The sequence below is a fragment of the Stegodyphus dumicola genome, chromosome 1, assembly GCF_044657685.1.
Source record: "Stegodyphus dumicola isolate Sdum_Otavi_A_Nest chromosome 1, ASM4465768v1".
NCBI classification, from domain to species: Eukaryota; Metazoa; Arthropoda; class Arachnida; order Araneae; family Eresidae; genus Stegodyphus; species Stegodyphus dumicola.
The window spans coordinates 146,807,572-146,829,651 of record NC_140768.1 but is presented as its reverse complement, the minus strand read 5'-3'; the positions used below and the strand labels follow the sequence as shown (position 1 = coordinate 146,829,651).

General features: G+C 31.7%; 1 protein-coding gene across 1 annotated transcript; it reads left to right on the top strand.

Annotated features, from left to right (window-relative positions):
• The first annotated feature begins 75 nt into the window (after nucleotides 1-75).
• Nucleotides 76-21,875, top strand: LOC118179715 (mitochondrial inner membrane protease subunit 1). The gene is made up of 2 exons (XM_035348879.2): nucleotides 76-279; nucleotides 16,131-21,875. Exons 1-2 carry the CDS (start codon nucleotides 247-249, stop codon nucleotides 16,605-16,607), a joined length of 510 nt encoding a protein of 169 aa, XP_035204770.1. The 5' UTR covers nucleotides 76-246; the 3' UTR covers nucleotides 16,608-21,875.
• The last annotated feature ends 205 nt before the right edge of the window (nucleotides 21,876-22,080 follow it).

Below are 22,080 nucleotides of genomic sequence, written 5' to 3'. Positions count from 1 at the left end.
TTTTCTGTATACCTTTCCTTCGCACCTATGCTTGATTTTTCGCCCATCCGTGCAGAAAGACTTAGCGGGTGCAAAACAAGACATCTGTCTACTTTTTCTGTCTGTCTGTATCAGGTGGTATTGTTTTCCCCGTGTTTAGTAATATCTTCGTACACATAATTTTATGCCAGAAATATAAAATATTCATTATAAAAATTCTATTCAAATTTCATTAAGTTTCGATGTTGGTTGTCTGTAGGTCAATATATGTTCTTGCGGGTATTGACATCACATGTTAAGGTTAGTTATTTCGACGCTACTTTTATTTTGAAATGCTATCATATGAAAAGATTATATTTATTTCAAGTTTACTTGTAGTTTTTATGTTAAGCGTAAACATATGTAATGAATTTATGCTAAAAATACAAATATTAATAGGTCCTCTAAATTTTAACGTGTGAGTTAAACACCTTTTGATGCTGATGAAAATGAATTTTATGAGAAAAGGTGTTAAAATGCGATCCAGTTATTATATACTTGCACATGTATATTTTCTTAATATTTTTATACTTCTTCCTTTCTGTTTCAACGTTAGATTTCAGTAAAATTATTGTAAATAACTTTTAAAAAATTCATTTGATCTACATGTTAACTGTGGGCGAATTCATCCGTAATTTACAGTTGCTAAAGTTTTTTGAAATGAGCCCCCCCCCCCCCGCCGAAAAAAAAAAGGAGCCAAACGAAAGAAGTAAAACCATTAGCTTATATTCATTGCTATGTTATTTTGCAAAGTTTTTGTATTTTAACATAATGATAATACTTCCATTTAAGTATAAAATTTTGAATGCTGGTGCATTAGAAAAATATCTTATTTTTCCCTCTTTTTCTATGAAGGCAATATTCCTTAGCAAATTTGTAATTGGCTGATACATTGTTTCATAAAAATGTTCATTATTCCTGCCAGTTTTGTATGCAAAAGTGCAGAACAGTTTGTTTTTAAAACTAAAAGGGTCTGTTCCAGAATGCATACTATGTAGGATTAGGAACATCTGTATTAGCAACAATATTGCTGCAAATGTCCAAAAGTATGAATTGTATGTATTTTAAATTATATCAAATGCGTTATTAAAAGATGAAGAATTAAATTATTAAGGAATGTACTTATTATTTTTAAGTAACGATCTCTATTAAACAGTACAATTCTAATTTCAAACATAAGTGAAAAATGTTTCATCGAATGGCAGTACTCTGGAAGTTAGCTATTTCGCACTATTATGGCATGTTTAATGAATATACTTTACCAGGACATGTACATGATAATATTTTCTATCAGGCGAAACTTAGGAGGGCTATACATACATCCTTCTTAAAAAGACCACTACAAGTGGTTTGGCAGCATTTAAAATTAATTTGGTGAAAACTAGAAAACACTATGGCAACCGTAAAAAAATTAAAATCTGCAATGTATGGGGAAAAAATAACAGTAATATTTCTAGGTAAAGGCTGTAATTTATCAACTGCTGTATTACAGAATTTAATAGTGGTACTTTCTGATTTCTACCCATATTTAATTGTCTGCTGCACAATCTAACGGAAGTCAGTTCTTTAGCGCAAAAGTATATGAAATGCAAAGCTGTAAGAAAAGGTATCTTGGAAGCAAGGGCATGAAGCCTTTTTTTCACTTGTATCTCCAAATACTTTACCTCTCAAGAAACTAGCAGCCATATTTGCTCTTTCATCCAATATACAGAATTCCATACTTTTGAAGGAAAAAATCACTTCTTTTTCATTTAATGGTTAGTTAAATAGGTTAACATTTTTGTGAAAAAAATGAAAGACTGAATAATATTGCGAAGAAACTACCGCTTATTTTTTACTTGATGGAAAGTTAAAAAAACTAATATTTTAGAGGGAGAAAAATGGAAATACAATATTATATGGCAGGGGTGTCCAAACAGTACATCAATGAGAGTCGCATACTAGAATTGGCAAACATCAAGAACCACAACTAGATTTTCAAGGCACCAATTATGACTGAAATTTTTAAACATATTGTATAATGCATATCGCACATCAATATAAAGAAAATAAATATATTAGTAAATAAAAATAAATAAATATTAATTATTGCATTTGTGAATTTGCATGCATTTACTTTGAAATCTGGTGTGTAATTTGTTAAGGTAGTATGCATCAGCTCTGCAAGGTGCTGATGTGTCAGCTGTAGATGTTGTTTTGATTTTTATGAATTTCACAGTTGAATAAAAAGTTTCACAGGAATATGTGGTTTCAAAAATGGAAATTACCATATTTGCAGGCGTATAAGACGCATCCCCCTTATTTTAAAAATAAAGTAATACAAATATAAACTAATACTTTATGAAAATACCCATTCTATCTGGGAAAAGAACACCTTTTAATCTTCTTCATCAAAATCCAGACACTCATCTCCAGAGCTAAATGAAGAGTCATTTGAAACCTCTTCTAAATCAACATCCGAGTCCTCATACAAAAAAAAAAAAAAAAAAAAGTCCTTTGTACCATTTAGTGCATTACTAATGCCACACTTAAATGATTTAACCACTGTCTTTGTTTTCACCACATCCCATGAAGCTCCAACCTTTTCACAAGGAAGCTCCGCTAGGAAACAAGAAAAAAAAAATCATGTAAATCTGAATAAATTGAGTATTGACGTATAAAATAAATCTCGTTTTTCAGACCTATTTTCAAAGGAGAAAAGTGCTTCTTATACGCCAGCAAATACGGTACTTTCAAGCAAGGATACTTTGATTCAGGCTCAAGTTTCCAAAACTCCATTGGAGAAAAAGAGTTATGATGCATTTGTAATGATTAATTTTCTTGCATTTCTGCCAATTCCATTTCACCAGCTGCTTTCTTGGTAAGTATTATATCAGAAATTTGACAAGTCTTCAAACCAAGTTTTAAAATCTGTTAGCAATCGTTCCGACTTTTCTTGGTATTCATTAAGGTTTTCTTCTTTAAATTAAAAAGATCTTTTTTTTAGATGAGCAAAATAGTTGAAGGATTTAATTTTAAGGTCATTCTGAAAAATATGAAGTTTAGTCTGAAAGCTGAATATAATCTGAGAGAGATCAGATATCATTTTCCCTTTTTCTTGTAATGCTCAGTTAAGACTGTATGTGTTTCATTGTATCAGTTACAAACATTAAATCTTGTAACCAGTTGTGATCTTCCAGTTGTGAAATGGCTTTTCCGGTTGATCTTTGGATTATGGTAACTTGGCGATTTTTTGGCGATCAACTCTGCTACAGCAACCCTCTATTTTTTTTTCGCTGCCATTTTGTCTTCATGAAGTAAAGACGTTTCTTTTCTTTTTATTTACTAAACACTTTTTCCAACAATCTACTAGCCGAATTATGCTAGAAATTCTATGTAACAAAACTGATTAATCATGACAAATATTAACTGCAAAATTGGGAGAAAAAGTGCACAATCGCAAACTCCTTGCACGTTTTTCAGAATAGCACATACACATAAACCATTTACACGTCGACTTATTTTTACTTAAAAAAACATTCCAGAATTGCACAAAAATGGCATTGCACACACTCTTAACTTTATCCATCTACACTGCTATTTTCTCATAAATTACAAAAATATGCACGAAAATGCAAAGAAATTCTGTGAATCTTTAAACTCGGTAAAAAGCACATATATGAAATTACCTGACTGCGAAAAAGTATATACCCTTTCCAAGGATGAACATTTCCACGTATAAAATAAATAAAATATCCAAAAACTTTTACCTCTAAATTATCTGTTGTATTATAAACGTCACCAACAAATTCATACCGCAAACATTACAAATGGTTATAAATACTTGGTGTCAAATATTTAAATTATTTCCATGCACGTTTACTTCAACTGAAACGTATACCAAATTCCTACAAACATAAAATTCACAAAATAACTATCATTTAATTAAAATATCACTAAACCAAGTACACGTCGACTTATTTTTACTTAAAAAAACATCCCAGAATTGCACAAAAATGGCATTGCGCACACTCTTCACTATATCCATGTACACTGCTTTTTTCTCATAAATTAGAAAAATTTCACAAAAATACATGACAATTTTCTGAATCTTTAAACCCGGTAAAAAGAACATACATGAAGTTACCTGATCGTGAAAAAGTATATACCCTTTCCAAATATGAACATTTCCACATATAAAATAAATAAAATAGCCAAAAACTTTTACCTCTAAATCATCTATTATATTATAAACGTCACCAACGAATTCATACCGCAAGCATTACAAATACTTAGTGTCAAGTATTTAAATTATTTCCATGCACGTTTACTTCCACTGAAATGTATACCAAATTCCTACAGACATATATTTCACAAAATAACTATCATTTAATTAAAATATAATTAAATTCAAAAACACTACTTAAAATATTAATAAGCACATACATTAAATTAATAAAAATTAGCTTACAATCCTAATTACTTTAAACTAAATCTTTGCTAATAACAATTTTTCAGTAATACCATATTACTTTATTTACTCCTTACATTTAGAACAATGCATAAAAATAATATCCTCAAATAACTAAAAATACTGACTTACCTAATCTTCTTCAGAATCTTGATTACGTGGCCGATAAACTTTTCTTATTTTCTCCGCTAAATAAAAAGGAAGCGTATGTGCGCCTGTTTCAGGATCTTTAAAATCATACTTATAGTTCACAGCAAGGTACCAGGTAAAATAAATAACTTAATAAAACTTCTTTACTTCTATCTCGCACAACCTTAAAAAAACACTTATTACTACCCCTTTCAATCCCACTAAATACCCATTTTGAATTCACTTTAGTTAGGGCCATGGGATCCAAAAATTAACCAACAGTGTTTCACACAACACAGAAAAAAGCTAAATACAAAATTTCCAGATTTCCCCCCTTTTCCGATTAAAGAACTGTAATTTGTTCATTAATGTCACATGACATATCTCATGACCTCTCATTTCCCTCACACAAAATAATGCGTAATCGGAACTGAGTATTTCTCACATTATTACCAAAGTCCTAGGTAGTAACCTTTATCGCCTCCAAAATGTCGCCAAACTACCAGTTACCATATTCCAAAGATCAGCCGCTTTTCCTTTTTCTTTAGAAATACAGTGACAGAATTAAGTAGTTCAACAAGATTTAAAACTTTATAAGTTTATAGTCACCTTATAATGCAGCAGAAAGTAGAAGCTCTGCATTGCTCATATCTCCAAGAAAATTTTTGAATTGGCAGTGATTTTTTTTTTTAGTTTCTTCGAATGTAATTCACAATATTTAAAACAGTCCACATCATCATATATTCATATGATCATATTTATCTCATATATATTAATATATTCATCATATATTAATACCATCATATTTTACTTTGCTACAAGGTGTTCATGGTGATTTATGCAGTGAAAAGGAATTTTAGGGTCACTTTTAAAAAGACCAATGAGACCTTTATTTTTTCTACTCATTGCTGGTGCTCCAGAAGTTGCAACACGTACAAGTTTATTAAGCAGCATGCCAAAATTATTCAACACTGTGTCAAGTGAATTCTCTTTATTGATATAGCGAGTAGATTCCTTTTTAAGTGCTACTAAATCTAACACTTTTTATCTTTCATAATCATTTGTGATGAAACATAACAAATAGAAATTGCTAATTGAAGAACATCCTGGATATCTGTTGATTCATCCAATGCCAAACTTAATGCTACACAGTTCCTCAAATCATTTTTGAGATTGTAACAAGTTTACTAATTTCCATAACACAATGAGAGTATGACAAGAGATAAGAATCTGTTATATCGATCTGTGCAGTTTTGCATTGTTTGGATCTAAAAAGTTAACTACTTCTTCCAAATTTTACTTAATAAATTCTCCTTCTCCATATAAACATTTAGCATGAGTTGTATTCCAGGATGTGAAAAGAATTGGTTTCAATGGCACTGTCAGTTTCATTATTAAAAGAGGATAAGAATGTCTGTTGGTTATATAGGCTAGATTTTAAACAGTTAAGTTTTTCTGTTTGCAGTGTAGATTGGATAGTCCATGCTTCTTGATCATTAGCATTTCCCATGTGGATGAGAAATGACTTTTGTAGCATAACATAATACATTTGCAAAAAAATTATGCAAATACTTTGCTAATATGACATTTCTAATATCAACGATAATTTTCGGTACTATTCCGTTTTGAGGACCATAAAAGAATTGCATCGAAAATGTATGCGCAAAAATGCCAAATCTAGCGTACACGTTGATTTCAGATTGCGTAAGTTTAGATAGTTCTATATTTCTTAAGACGCCTGTGATATCTGGCGACTGTTTGGCGATCAACAGAGCATGCTTGGCGCAGGTAGCTCTTCTTCGAGAAGGGTTAATGTATTTATTAAGAGTTGCATGTTAGCCTCGGAAGAGGAAGGTAGTAGATTGTACTATGCGGTAGGAGCGACGTACTGCTCTGAGTAACTATTATATTATGCTTTGAATTATATATTTAATAAATGTTTGTTTCGTCTTGCTAAATGGTGCCTTATTAAACCACGAAGTCATCACAACACGCTCTCTTTCGAGAAAACCAGAGAGGTTAGAAGCTTAGACCGTTGAAAACGGAAGAGGCGTAAAGTTAAGCCTAACTAACGAAAGAAGTGTTCATTTGCAAAGAGAGTAAAAACGTGAGAATTATTTAATCGAGAGTTTGAAAGGCTTGATTCTAAAGGAAAATAGAAGAAAATGTTCAAAAACGCAAAGAAAGAGGATTTAGTAACAGTTCTATTGGAAATTGGCGAAGAAGCATCCCCAGATTTGAAGCTGGTAGAACTGAAACACAAACTCCAGAATAGCAAGGAATACATCGAAGATGCTGATTTCGTGAAAGAAATTCTGATTACTACAGTGGAGAATAGAAAAAGAAAAGAAGAAATGGAAAGAATGCAAATGGAAGAAGAAAGAATAAGAACAGAAAGAGAACACGAAATAGAACTAGCGAAGATTCGAGCAACTCAAAATGAAGGAAGTAGAAGTCCAACACCTTTAATCCAAAACACAGAACGAGAAACCGAAATTTCCCTGGACAAGCTGATCAAAGAAACACTGACTATACCAGTACCGAAGAGAGCAGAAGAATGGAATATATTTTTCGATTCTATCGAAAGAGCATTTAAGCACAAGAAGGTTCCTGAAGAATACAAATCAGAAATATTATTGAAATTAATTGGAGAAAAAGCTTCAAATGTTCTTGTTTCTTGTTTATATAAAGGAGGAAGATCTGCAAAATTACGAAAAGTGAAAACTCTTGTTCTGAAGGAATATCAACCTACTCCTCAAACCTGTTTAGAAAACTTCAGAAAAACTAAACGTTATTCCGGCGAAACGCATATCCAGTTCGCTTCAAGACTAACAGCTACATGGGACTATTACTGCAAGTCAAGAGAAGTAAAGGATTTCGAAACACTCAAGGAGTTAATTATTTCCGATAAATTATTCCAAGCATTAGATGAAGAAACAGCTGCACACGTCGCAATACGCCAAGGAAATAAATGGCTGAAGCCTCAAGAATTAACTACAGAATGTGATATTTATTTCACGGCCAAAGGAAAATCTTTCGACGAAGTTCGAAATGGAATTAAGCGATCACCGAGATTCCTGGATACAACATGTGCACACGACAAATATATTCCACCACCCATGAGAAAAGAATATCCAAAACACGAAAGATCTCACGCGAGAAGAAAAGAATGTTATATTTGTGGAAATTATCAACACATCGCGAGAGATTGTCCAGACAAAAGAAGAAAGAACGAAACTGCAGTAAATAAGAAGGGAAAGGATGATTCCAAAACTCAAAAAAATTCAAACAGAACATCAAAAGAAGAAGCCATCGTAGCTAAAGTAGACTCATCCCATCTAAGATCTGAATTCGCAGAACGCATCGTTCAACCACTGCAAAAAGTAGATATTTTTATTAGCTCTGAGAAAATCGAAGCTATCGTAGACTCTGGAACGCAGATAACGATCGTACATTCATCGCTCATTCCAAATTTAGAGGAGAGAGAAGGAGGTAAAATATTGCTAACACCTGCTTTCGGACAACCAATTGAAGCAAAAGTTTGCCGTGTACCTATTTACCATAAAGATCATGGAAGCAATATATTTAATTTTGTGGATACATTAATTGCAGTGACTGATAAGCTAAATGTGCCTTGCCTAATAACTCCAGAAATATACGAACTGTTGATTAATCCTGCGGCAGAAGAACCAAACGCAGAAAGAAATAATTATGGAAGCGAAAACTTACAAACTTTATTCGCCAATGCACAGTCAAACGACAGCGTCGATTCCCCCCGCTAATGCTTATGGAGGAGAAAAACGAAGAGGAGGAAGGGAAGAAGGCGAGTGTTTATGTAAACACAGACTTATCGTCTGCTGAACGCCTACGCGAAGAGCAAGTTAACTGTCCCTCGCTGAGAGAAGCATGGAAGCTAGCAATAGAAAAAAAAGGAAATTATTTATTTATTGATCATCTTTTACATCACCAAGAAAAAATATGACAGAATGTTTTTCAGTTAGTGCTTCCACTTAGTAGAAGAGCACAAGTGTTGGAATTAGCACAATAGTTCCATTTTCGGTGCACATCTTGGGATAAGAAAAACAAAGGAGCGAATACGATATTCATTTTATTGGCCTGGATTAGCACAAGATGTTGAAACCTTTTGTAAAACGTGCAAAGATTGTCAGTTGAAAAGTCCAGAAAAGCGATCTGACAAGATTCCCATCACACCGGTCAGAAGGCCAGGATTACCTTTCGAAACAGTTAACATCGACATTATTGGACCTATTGAACCTCCCTCTGGTAGGAAACATAAATATGTGTTATGTCTGGTAGATCAACATTCCCGATGGCCAGAAGCCATTCCACTGAGAAGCTTGACAGCAAAAGCCACTTGCGACGCGCTTTTGGAGATTTTCATGAGAACAGGAATCCCTAATACAAAAGCTAGTGACAACGGAAGTAACTTCGTTTCAAAATTAACTAAAGAATTCCAGAAAAGACTAGGTTCTCACCCTAGGTTCTCTACACCTGCTTACAGTGCTTCAAATGGATTAGTAGAAAGATGGAACAAGTCCTTCAAGCAAATGTTACATCATGTCATCAGGACTGATCCTTCGAATTGGGATAAGCACATCCCATACCTGCTCTTTGCATACAGAGAAGTACCAAACTGCACCACGGGTGTCTCACCATTTCAGCTGATGTATGGAAGACAACCAAGAGGTCCTTTAGCAGTACTGAAGTCTTCATGGTCAGGAGAAATACCTATACCACCTAATCTAAGTGAATCGGCAGTGGATTACTTACAACTTTTAAAAATAAGGTTAGAACAAGCAGCCGAACAAGCCAATTTAATTGCAAGTGATAAACAACAAAAATATGCTGAGTACTTTAATCGGAGATCAATACCAAAAAATTTCAAAATCGGAGAACAAGTTTATTTACTCATACCAGATTCAGATAACAAACTCTATGCACGATGGACTGGTCCAGGAGAAATCGTGAATCATTGCCCACCTCATTCCTATAAAGTAAAACTACCTGATGGAAAGATCAAACATGTTCATGCAAATAAAATTAGAAAATTCTAAGCTAGTGTCAATGCAGTTGGAGTGATATTTGAAAATGAAGAAGAATTTGGAGAAATTATAACTTTACCAGGAAAAGATCTCTCGACCCCCCTGGAAGATTTTAAAATAGATGCAAATCTGAATTTAGAAAATTTGAATCCGCAGCAGAGAAGAAAATTGATAGCTCTTATCAACAAACACCGAGCACTATTCACCGGAAAGCTGAAAATAGCTAAAGTTGAAGCTCATAAAATTAGATTAATACCCAATATGGAGAGGAAGAAACCTTACATTTATAGGATTCCTGAAGCATTGAAACCCAAGGTCGATGAAGAAGTAGAAGAATTATTGAAATCGGGACTAATAGAAGAAAGTAATGCAGAAATAGCTCATCCAGTAGTTTGTGTAAGCAAAAAAAATGGAGATATCAGATTGTGCTTAGATTATCGAGCTTTGAATGCAGTGACGAAGCCAGATGACTTTCCTATGCAAAATGCCATTGATTTAATGTACAGTATAGGAAGAGCCAATGTCATAACAACTTTAGATTTGCTGAAAGGATATTGGGCAATTCCCATGGAGGAACAAAGTAAAGAGTACACATCGTTCAAAACTCATCGAGGTCAATATCAGTTTAAAGTGCTACCCTTTGGATTAAGGAACGCAGCAGCAACTTTTCAGAGAGTAATGAATAACGCGCTGAAAGAATTTCAACAATTTTCAAGAGCCTATATTGATGACATAGCTATATTTTCCACGGATTTCGACACTCATCTCCGACATCTGGATAAAGTTTTTACCAAACTAGAGTCACTTGGATTTACTATCAATTCGAAGAAATGTTCGTTTGCAAAACCTCAAATTAAATATTTAGGACACATCATTGGATCAGGAAAACATCAACCAGATCCCGAGAAAATAGAGGCAATCAAGAAGCTGGAAACGCCGAAAACGAAAAGAGATCTTAAAAGTCTGTTAGGACTATGTAATTATTATCGCGATTATATCCCAGGGTATGCAGAGATCGCCTACCCACTCACAGAACTCACGAAAAATAAACAACCGGAAATACTCGAATGGAAAGAAATTCATGAGTCAACATTTCAACAACTGAAGGAACGATTAGCGATGTCAACGGAGCTGATCACCCCAACACTGCAGGATCCGTTTGTCATTCATTCTGATGCATCCCAAATCGGAGGTGCATGTTTGTCACAGCAAAGGGGAGAGAAGCAATTTCCCATCTGCTACGTGAGCAAGAAATTATCGAAACCTCAACAGAGCTGGCCGACTATAGAGCGTGAAGCTTATGCTATAGTATGGGCATTGAAGAAGTTTGAACCTTGGATATTCGGTTCATCGGTGAAAATTGTGACTGATCATAATCCTCTAGCCTTTATAGTGAGAAATGCTCCGCAATCGTCCAAATTACAACGATGGGCCATAGCTTTGCAGAAATATAATCTCGAAATAGAACATTGCCCTGGAAAAAAACTGTCAAACGCGGATGCATTATCCAGACTTCCCACTTGTGAACTTTGAACATTAATTTACTGTTCATCTTCACGAACATTTTGTATAGTTAATAATTAGATAGTTTTCTTTGCTTTTCATAATCATTTTACAATTTTGTGCAAATAAGATGTTTATGTAATTTGAAATAGATAGAGAAATTATTGGATAACAAATATTCGAGGTAAGTGGTAAATTTAGATATTTGTCTCCCAAGGATTTAAATCATGCTGCAGCATCATTAATTAAAAGGCATGTTAAGAATATAATTTTATATATATATAAGAAACTTAATAATTTTACTGTCATCATTGGAATAATACTAGGGTATATTTTAACATGTTTATAAAAGAAAATATCAACTTGGTTTCTTTGAATTAAGAATTGATAAATTGTTACAATAATAATAAGGTTCGGAACAAGTGAAGTTAAAAATGATTTATCTATGTTTATATATAAAAATGTGTTATCTATGTTTATGTAGTAAATTGAGGTATGTCTATAGTAATTGAGATTTGAAAATTAGGAGAGAACGTATAAAAGTATACGTAGTTTTTTTTTTCTTTTTCACGTTGATCGCAAACAGTTGCTAGATTTTAGTTTCCAGATTGCTGATTGATTTGTAAATAATATCAACAACAATCTTACGACGGGGGTGTGATATCTGGCGACTGTTTGGTGATCAACAGAGCATGCTTGGCGCAGGTAGCTCTTCTTCGAGAAGGGTTAATGTATTTATTAAGAGTTGCATGTTAGCCTCGGAAGAGGAAGGTAGTAGATTGTACTATGCGGTAGGAGCGACGTACTGCTCTGAGTAACTATTATATTATGCTTTGAATTATATATTTAATAAATGTTTCTTTCGTCTTGCTAAATGGTGCCTTATTAAACCACGAAGTCATCACAACGCCATTGAAATACTAGTTTAATTTTTAAATCCTTTTTTGATATCCTATGAATTTAGCAATTTGGGAATTGCCCATGACGAAAAGTCTGCAATAGAATTTTGGGTAAAGTGCAGAATGCCCCACTGCTTGATGCATTTTTAAGAATTGCACATACTCGGTATCCATGTACACATCGGCCTATTTTCACTTAAAAAAAAAAAAAAAAAATCCCAGAATTGCACAAAAATGGCACTGCGAACACTTTTGACTTTCTCTATGTACACATCAACCTATTTTCACTTAAAAAGTAAAAGAAAATTGACAAAAATCAAATTGTTTTTACACTTGTAAAAAGCGGCAAACAAATAAATAGGCAATTCTGCACTTTACCGAGAATTTTTTCAAAGAAAAGGCATAATTCATTATAGAAAATTATGTTTGAACAACCAATGAGATGAAATTATGCTTTAGTGATAACTTGGTAACGAAATAGTGATGCAGGCATCCATTCAGTTATGTTTAGCAATTTTTATATAAATTATAATAATGATCTGAAATAGTTGTTTACTCTTATCCTTCATTCAGTCATGTTTACCCTGTTTATATAAATTATAATAATAAAAAAATATTATATGAAATTAATCTTTCATCTAAATTAAAACATCAATCTTAGATAGTTATTTCCTATTATACTTCCTTTCTTGCATTAGGGTTGCCACAATTATTTTTGACAGCACTGGCATCAACAATAGTTTGGTGATTTTTTACGGCCCTCAAAACCGAATAGTACCTAATTTTCTTCCTCTTTCAGGCTTTAAAAATTCAAAACATATCAATAAATACTGTTGCATGTGTACAGGTTCGTAATAGATTTATTTAAATGCACAAGTCTGATCAAAAGTTAATAAAACTTATTCTTATTGAAAATAAAACAAAATGCTGAAATTTTCCCTCAACAATATTCGTACAATATCACACAGTAGTTATATTTTTAACTACTTAAATGTTAAATAGAATGCAATCCAAAGTGCAGAGAAAGCTAATCCGATCTCAAAATTTACAGCAGGCAAGTAAACAACAACAGCTCACTAAAACAACTGAACTGAGATGTTTTTCTCCGGCTTTTATAAGTTTTTTAATGAGTCACGAGAAGCTTCTGGTAATTTCTATTTTCTCAAGGTTTCCGGAAAGCAAAAGCAATTACAGTCAAAAGTCTTTAATCTGGACTCGTCGAGACTTCGTCGATTTCGGATTATTGTTTTTTCCGTATTATAGGTCTTCAATTTAAATCTGGTAAAATGGCATGCAGAAATTATAAAATTAAAAATATGAAACCATAATTTATGAAATAAAGAGCAATTATGATCTAAAGGGTATAAAAATTAAAAAAAAAAGCTTAATATTTATTTGTTTACTTTATTAAACATTTCTTTCAACGCGTGCATGTGTAAAGCATACATTACGCATAGTCGAAATTAGAAAATTGGAACTAGAAAACTATTTGATGTGTATTCGTGATATTTATAATAACGAGGAATTTGATTTAAATCATATCAAAGATGGAGTACATCGAGATGAAATACTACATTTAGTAAGGAATAAGCCAAATAAAATAAAAACATCTGCCCTGAAGATAAGGATAGTGCTGACAGATCAACTTCCAGTTCATTGTGTGCCGCGACGTCCCACCCCGCAGAGCAGCGTGAAATTGATAAACAGATTTCGGAATGGTTAGAGAAGCAAAGGATATGCCTTTATCCATTTTTTGCAGCTATTCCACTTTTTGTTTGATGGACATCGAAACATGCTTTCGCTTTGTAGATCCTTTGGCAGCTCCAGAATCGGAAATTCTTTTTGACATAATCGAAAGTTCAAGCTTACTTTTATAAAATTGCTCTAACGGTCTGCAAAAAATAATGAGCTAGATCCAGTTCAAAGATTAAGGAACAACGCAATCTGCAACATTAACTGAAATAGATAATTAGATAATTTTAGCTTATACCATCCATTATACATTAAACTCACATGCGTAAACATATTATGTGCATTCATAAACACATCTGTGCATGCGTAAAGGTATTAATGCACATACACTAAACAAATATGCGCATGCGAAACGCATTATGCTTTTACGCATGCGCTGAAAGTTTGTAGCTTTGAGGTCCGGATTATAGATCATTCCGGATTATGGACATCTGGATTAAAGACTTTTGACTGTACGAGGTATCTATTTATTAAATGCACATGCAATTTTATATTTACTTTTTCGATGTAGCTTTCTCTTAAAACTCATGTCTTAAAACCCGTGCTGCGTTGCACGGGGAAATGAAACAAATTTAATTACAGTCCTGCTAAAAATAGCAAACTAAATACAAAAATATGTAACAATACTAATAAGTGTCTTTTGAAATGTCAGAATTCATATTTTGTAAATGCCATCCATAAAAGCATAGCATTTTCACACTAAAAAAGAATTTTTCTTGTGTCATTAGTAGCTTTTGCTGTATTATTAAGCATTTCCCCCTTTCTTGTAAGTCACAACTGATACTTTGAAAATATCTCTAGAACAGAGCTAGTGATTAAGCAGGGTTTGAATCTGGATCTGTTAGTGTGTAATTACCATATGAAAGGTGGCCAAACCTCTCTTATGAGCAGATGATATTTATTAGAAATATTTTGTTATTAATTACAATGCTACTATTAGTAATTATTTAATTACCGCTAGTTATTTTTGTAAGCTTAATTGAGACCAAGTGAAAAATTTGATATCCAAAATTACATAAGTGTATTATCTTTACTTTTGAGAAAATATAGTTTTAAAAATTTGTAAATGAATCGTGAATACAGTAGGCACCGTTAATGTGATCGTTTTTGGCTATTTTAATAGCATTAAATGATGAAAAAATATATACTTGAAAATTACAAATCTGAACAATTGTTTGTAAATTGTTCATAATGCCTTTAATGCAAAAATTCATTTACAAACTGTTCATAAAGTTTCTGAAAATTATTTGATCAATGCTGTACCCTTAATCATAATATTGGAAAAGCATTGCTCTCTGACAGAGACCATGCCAATCTAAAATTTTAAATTAAGCAAAAAAAGAAACCTTAGTTTATCATAGATGTTTTCTGCAAATTTTTCCCCCTAAGTGAAAAGGAAGAATTCTGCTGAGTTTTTTTGTTCCTGAAGAAGAAAGGTTTGTGTCTAATCGTTCTCAAAATCAATAGAGTTATTTAAAATTTATTCCTATTTTTTTGCTTGTTTAATTTTTAAATGATTGATTGAAATCAAAACCAAGTTGTTTGGCAACTTAATTTGGCGATTACGTTGCCAAAATTTGGCGATAATTCTCTGTCATTTGCAATTTTTATTATTTTGACCTTATTTGGGAATTTCACTTAAAAAACTATTCTATAATCGTTAGATCATGCAATATATTTTTCAACTTTTTGTATATGTACAAACATGTGAGACTTTGGCAAATCAGTTACAATATCTGAGTAATATTCTCAATCACGTTAAGTGTCGCTTGCTGTATATTTATGCCAAGTTGGATTTTGTACTTGTTGGTTATCTGGTATTCCCTAATATACTTTGAACAATCTATTGGCGTTGAAATGTCTTTATGATTTGCAATAGGTATTTTTTGATAATCACATTTAAAGTGGCATCAAACAGATTGTTATTGTGTGTTAACTTGTGTCTACCACCAGTGTGAACTCGGATAACCAAGAAGACAAGTGATGGATGATCTGTGCTTTTGTCACATATTCCTGTATTTTGCTTATTCTGACTTGCGTTCCACTGCTTGTTTGTGGATGCCAGTCTCTGAATTTACGTTGACTTAAAATGGAAAAAAAAAAAAAAAAAAAAAAGCAAGCCAACCCCCTTTAAAAAGAGAACATTAATAGGCAAAGGAAAGCAAAATAAATAAAAATCTCATCTTCGTAGAAGAATCTAGAATAGGTTAAAGTTATGAATGGTATTTTTGATACCAATTAACCAATAAGTACTCTTTTTTTTCTTTTTTAATATTATGATGTATGACTACAATATATGTTTTCTTTAATTTCTAGGCTATGCTTCTAACAAAACTTTCTCTACAGAAATTTTTTACCAAGAGTTTAATTACTGGTGGCTATTTAGGATATTTTGGTTGTGTTGTGTATTGTACTTTAGAATTTCTTGGCGACTTTGTCATCTGTCAAGGACCATCCATGGAACCTACTTTATTTTCCAATGACATAGTGTTGACAGAACATATATCCATAATAAGGAAAAATATCAACAGGGGAGATATAATTGTTTCGCGATCACCTTCCAACCCAAAACTTTTCATTTGCAAGCGTGTAAAAGCTATCCCTGGTGATAAAGTTCATAGAGGATTTGTTACTCAAGTTGTACCTCAGGGTCACGTGTGGTTAGAAGGGGATAACAGACATAATTCTACAGACTCCAGGACTTATGGGCCAGTACCCATTGGCTTGTTACGCAGTCGTGCAGTATGCAGAATTTTTCCTTTTGAGAAAGCAAAAATTTTCACCAGGACGTGACACATGTAGTGGTATTGAAATTAATCAAATAAAAAAAATATGTTTTTAGAGTACAAAATGTAATAGATTATGTAATCTACCAGATATAGTTCATTTGTTTATGTTTTGATCATTTAACTTTTATTTACAACTTTGTGACTTGATTACAAATGTGCAAGTATTCATTGTTATTGTGACTGCAGAAGTTGAAAATAAATATAAAGATGCTGATTCAAGGGTTAAATAATAATTAGAGCTTATAAGTGTATATGTAATAGATTTATAAAATCAAAATGCAGATAATTTTCAAATATATGTATGCATAAACTTTGCATTCTAAGAACTGTATATTACAGTTAAATGCAAAATCAACCTTTTTTTTTAAACCACTTTAAAATTCAAGATTTAATGTCTTCTTTATAAGATAGAACTTCTGGTATCTTCTGTAAAGGTGTCAGTTACTATATGACAGCATGCTTTTTCATGTTGTCAGAATTCTAAAGCAAAAGTTAAGATATTCTTTTTGAAAAGCTAATGGTTCCTGTTGGATTGTGACATAAAGAGGGCTTGTAAAATTGTATGCAGGAGACAGTTTAAAAAAAAAAAAACTTCACATATGTGTAACAAGATCAAAATTCAGAGACTCGATATATATTTTCTGAATAGTTTAAAATACCAGAGTACAGTCATCTTCAGAATAATATCCGATATCCTTATGATACATTTGTATCAGCATTTTGGAAGCAATACTATTGGCCATCTTTAGTAACCACCTAAAAATTTCTTTTAATGATATTTTTAACTCAGTCATTGACGCAAATTGTTATCTTTGTGAATATTGTTTTATCAGTGGAAAGAAGAAAAATTACGGGCTAAATCAGAAATCAAGGAAGGCTAAATCAGGTTTGCTTAATTGAATTTAATAAAGCACGTGCGGTTGGTTGGTAAAATTATGGTGCAAAATTTAAGAATGGTTATAATGTGCCAAACACAAGTCAGATATATTCTGCTTTATGAAAACCAAAACATAATTATAAAAACAAATAAAATACTAATGAATGCAGGTTAATACTCAAATGAATGAAATCTAAAGAATAGAGTCAAATATGAAACAAGATTAAATCACTGAACTGAAATGCATTAAAATTCATAGTATCCAGATACCATAATCTAGTTTAAAACCAAATCAATTCAAATTATAAAACCAATATTTTTTGCATACTGAAATAAATTGTTATTGATGTTTTTCCTAATTATGTGATGAAGAATTCACTAAAATATTTCAGCCAAAGTCTGTTAATACTATGGACATTCTATTTAAAAACGACACACTGATTGAAGTGTGTTACAGTTTGAATAAACATGTTCAGTTTGATTTTAGAAGGTAACTATGTGTCACTCGAGAGTGACTGATTCCAAGGTGAGTCAAAAAGGATATGAGGACTGTCTGCTGACGAGATTGAAATTGTGAAGGACTTATTAAATTAAAGAAAACTGACTCCTACTTATAGTAATGTATAAATTAATCAAGCAATTTTTTTCCCCATAAACAGCACTGTTTGGTTTTAAAATTTCTTTCTAATTTTTAAGATTCATAATTGCAGTTGTTTTGCATGATGTTTTGAGTTTCTAGTTGCCATATTATGATTGTGTCAAATGGTTGTGTTATTTTTATTTAAATTTTCACTGAAAGCATGTTTCAATTTATGGTTTTCATAGCTGAGATGTGTGAAATTAGTGTATGATTATTAACATTCTTTGTAAAAATATTGATACCATTGCCGTAAAAAGAATTAGAAAATATTTTAGAAGCATAAAACTATCACATGATATATATTATTTTGATAAAATTTCAAAAGAAATTTCTTGAAGATGATATACAAAAGGAAAATTCTCTCGGTTTTGATTAAAAAAAAATAACTGGCTTATGGATTCCATGACATACTTCTACAATTATCAAATTTAACTGTAAAGCTGTTTGAAGAGAAACATCTGGGCTTTCAAAAACAGAGACTTATTTTATTGTCCAAGATTAGTATTCATAATATGTTAGACATCTAAAAAGATGTCTCACCAAAGTACATAGACCAGATTTTTAAACAACCAAGAGGGGGGGGGGGAAGTGTTCAGAGGGCCAGAGGCTCCCTTGTTCCCATCACTGGTGAATCCAGGAAAATATGTTGAAACAGTAAAAAAAACTTATTCCAAATCTGATGAAACTACAACATAATGGAAATGGGATTTTGCCAACATCAGACCAATTCAGAACCTTTGGTCCAGATTTGCATTTCTTTCAGAAAAAGGGTTTCTTCTTTGACAGTGAAGAAAGTCACAGTAATGCATTCTTGGGCTGCCAAGGAGATAAATTCACTGAAAACAGTTTAACTTATTGGAAAATAAATATTTTCTATGAAAAATGTAAATTAAATAATTTTCCCCCAAACAACTCAGTAAAAAGCATGGAAGAATTCTTATTCATTTACTGATGTGATATTTCATTGAATTTCTTTTCAAACATTTTGGTCCAATAAGAAAATGATCATTAACATTTTAAAAATGAATTAATTTTTTAAAATATTATATACATATTATCAAAGAAGATTATTGCAGGCATATAAATGAAACTAAATATATATATATATAATGTAAATACTTAAACTGGTTAATAATATAAAAGTGTTATATTTAAATGAAATATAATATGAATACAGAATAAGTAAAAATTAAAATTTTTTCTAGTTGATTTTCTCCACATGAAAGAAACCTACCAAACCTGTGGACAATACACCATTTCCAAAATATTTTACTCTGATGCAGTGCACTATATATTAAATCTTGTATCATAGCAAATAATGTGGTGTTTCTGAAATTTCACATGAAATGTCCAATAATCAAAATCTTTCAAATAATTTTAAACAAAGTGTGTAAATCACATCTGGCATTCTCATTGCTTACCATAATAACAAATATGTCAAATTTCAGAACATGCCAGTGTATAAATTCACATTATCTTCAGAAATTTTGAATGAGAAATTCTAATTTTTTGCAGACATGGCTAGAAATACATCTACTTTTAAGATGGCAAAAATTTTATGGCTGATATTTCAAAATATTTATAAAGATTATTAACGAATGCAAATTTAAAGAAAAATCAGAAAATAGCTGCAAATTTTATGTGGATTAAACCTAAATTTTGAACTAGGAAAGCAAGAATGTTAAGTTTAATAATAAAAAAGAGGTATTAATAAATATATACCATATTCAATTAACATTGAAGAGTTTTGAGTGCTAATTTTTTTAAAACTGCTCTTGCAATTTTTATGAAACTTGGCACTTGGACATAACTTGAGTCTTAGAATTGAAATATGAAAAAGAATAGGTATGCCATTTCAGAAAAGTCTGATTTTGTGTTTAAATAGCTATGTTAGAAAAATGCTATATATAGATCCAATTTATATCCCAAGTCGAGCTTTCGAGACATGAAAAGTGCTAGTTAAATTTTGTCAGTCGTTCCAGTAAAACAGGAGATATAGAATTGCCCCTCTTTTTTGTGTAAGGTGTACATCAATGAATCTCTTAATTTCTAATATCATCAAAGTTTGATCAGGTGAAACCAAGGCCAAATCTTGATCAGCAGATTATCAGATAAAGACAAAGACTTCATTTTAAGGTTACAGTTAAGTTTTGTAAACAAGTATTTAATTGTATTTATTTGATATAATCAGAATAATTTGTACATTATTATGTTCATGCGATAAAAACCATGAAAATACGCTTGAAGCAGTCCATTCACTGGGACTCTAATCTAATAAAATGACTCATTTTCAGCAGCAATTGGCGAAATGGAATAAAAAAGCAAGTTATGGAAATGCCTTTGGACCATTTCTAGTGCAATATTCTGCGACTATGAGGATTAATATTAAGCATATTTCTCTCTAAGTCTCGGATAATTAAAAATAAATGGATGAGAGGAAAGGTCAGTTTCAGGCTACATAACTTTGTGTTGTCGCAGGTGAGCAAAATCTCTGAATATGAATCTACGACGTGAAACATATTCAGTTTAACATACAAGTACATCTGGCAAGAATAAACACACCTTAAACTCAAAACAGTTGCATAAGAAGGGTTTACTCCGTTTTCCAAAAATTAATTACACTTAATGTAAAAAAGGATTGAAAATGTAATGAGGTAAAGAATTTTAGGTATTTAATATTTATATGTGTTGAATATAACAATTTTAGTGGTGACTTACATATAACAATTTTAGTGGTGCCACAGCAGACTTAATTTTGATGCCATTGTAATATGTCAATTATTCTATTTTATTACAAGTAAATAAATGTGAAAATACATTTATGCATATATACACCATTATTAAGTATTACTATTTATGTATATAAGTACATCTTTACTAATATTGCACCATAAATTGTGATCATGCCCAACTGAGATAAAAGTATAGGGATTTATATCTTAGTTTATGAAAGATTTTTAGACAATATATTAAAGATACAGTATTTCCTTATGTATTTTCCCTTTCGAAAATCGCGGGCTGGCTGCATGGGTGTTTTCCCCATGTGTAACGTGTATGAGCCAGTTTCCCTTAGAAAGTCCTTCACGAAGGCATCCCTCCCCTTAGGCAGATAGCCTTTGAGGCTTTGCCGTAATTAAATAACCTAGCCTAAACTTTCGAAAATCAAGAAAGATAATTATGCAAGTAATTCGATTTCCAAAGAACGTGCTTGCAATAAGAACATAACAAATGAAACGCCACGTTGCCTACCCCTGCTCCAGAGGGATGAATTTTGTATGATAGAAGAAGGGGAAAATTGTGTGAATATTTTCAAAATTTTCAGAACTTTGAGCTAAAAAGCTAAGAGGGAAAATATGCAAGGAAATACAGTAGTAAAATATGTATACATAATATAAAGAAACAATATTAGTCACTTTAATAATTTTCAAGTTTTAATTTATCGAACTTTTGTAATGTAATGATATAAAATTATTAAAAAAACTTTGATTTTTCTTATCTCTGATGTGAATGTATTGCTAATAACTAAAGTGGTAACTAAGGTTTCTTATCTTATGTTTAAAACTTTTTTTATTTGGTAAAAAGATTTGTTTTCATTTGGTACATAATACATAGTTATCAAATATATAACAATCAACTTCTGATTTACCAAGGTTGATGCACAAATCAAAAATCTTTGGCTGAGTTCATCGAAGGACAGTTGATAAAAAAAAAAAAAAAAAAAAAAAAAAAAAAAAAAAAAAAGAGGACAAAAGAAAGAGGAATAAGCCTTATTATAACAGAAAATACCCTTAATACTATATCTGTATTTTCAGGCAGATTAACCTGGACAACAATTCATTTGCAGCTTCATAAATTAAATCAGCATTCAAAATAAACCTGAACACATTGTAAATAACATAAGAATGCACATCATTAGAAATGAAAAAAGTAAATGGTGATATTAAAGAACATAATTTACAA

What these genes read in the sequence shown, in the direction of transcription:
- LOC118179715 (XM_035348879.2), top strand. Translation starts at nt 247, where the DNA reads ATGTTCTTGCGGGTATTGACATCACATGTTAAG. An exon ending in TATTGACATCACATGTTAAG is followed by an intron (nt 280 to 16,130) that starts GTTAGTTATTTC and finishes TTTAATTTCTAG; the next exon opens with GCTATGCTTCTAACAAAACT.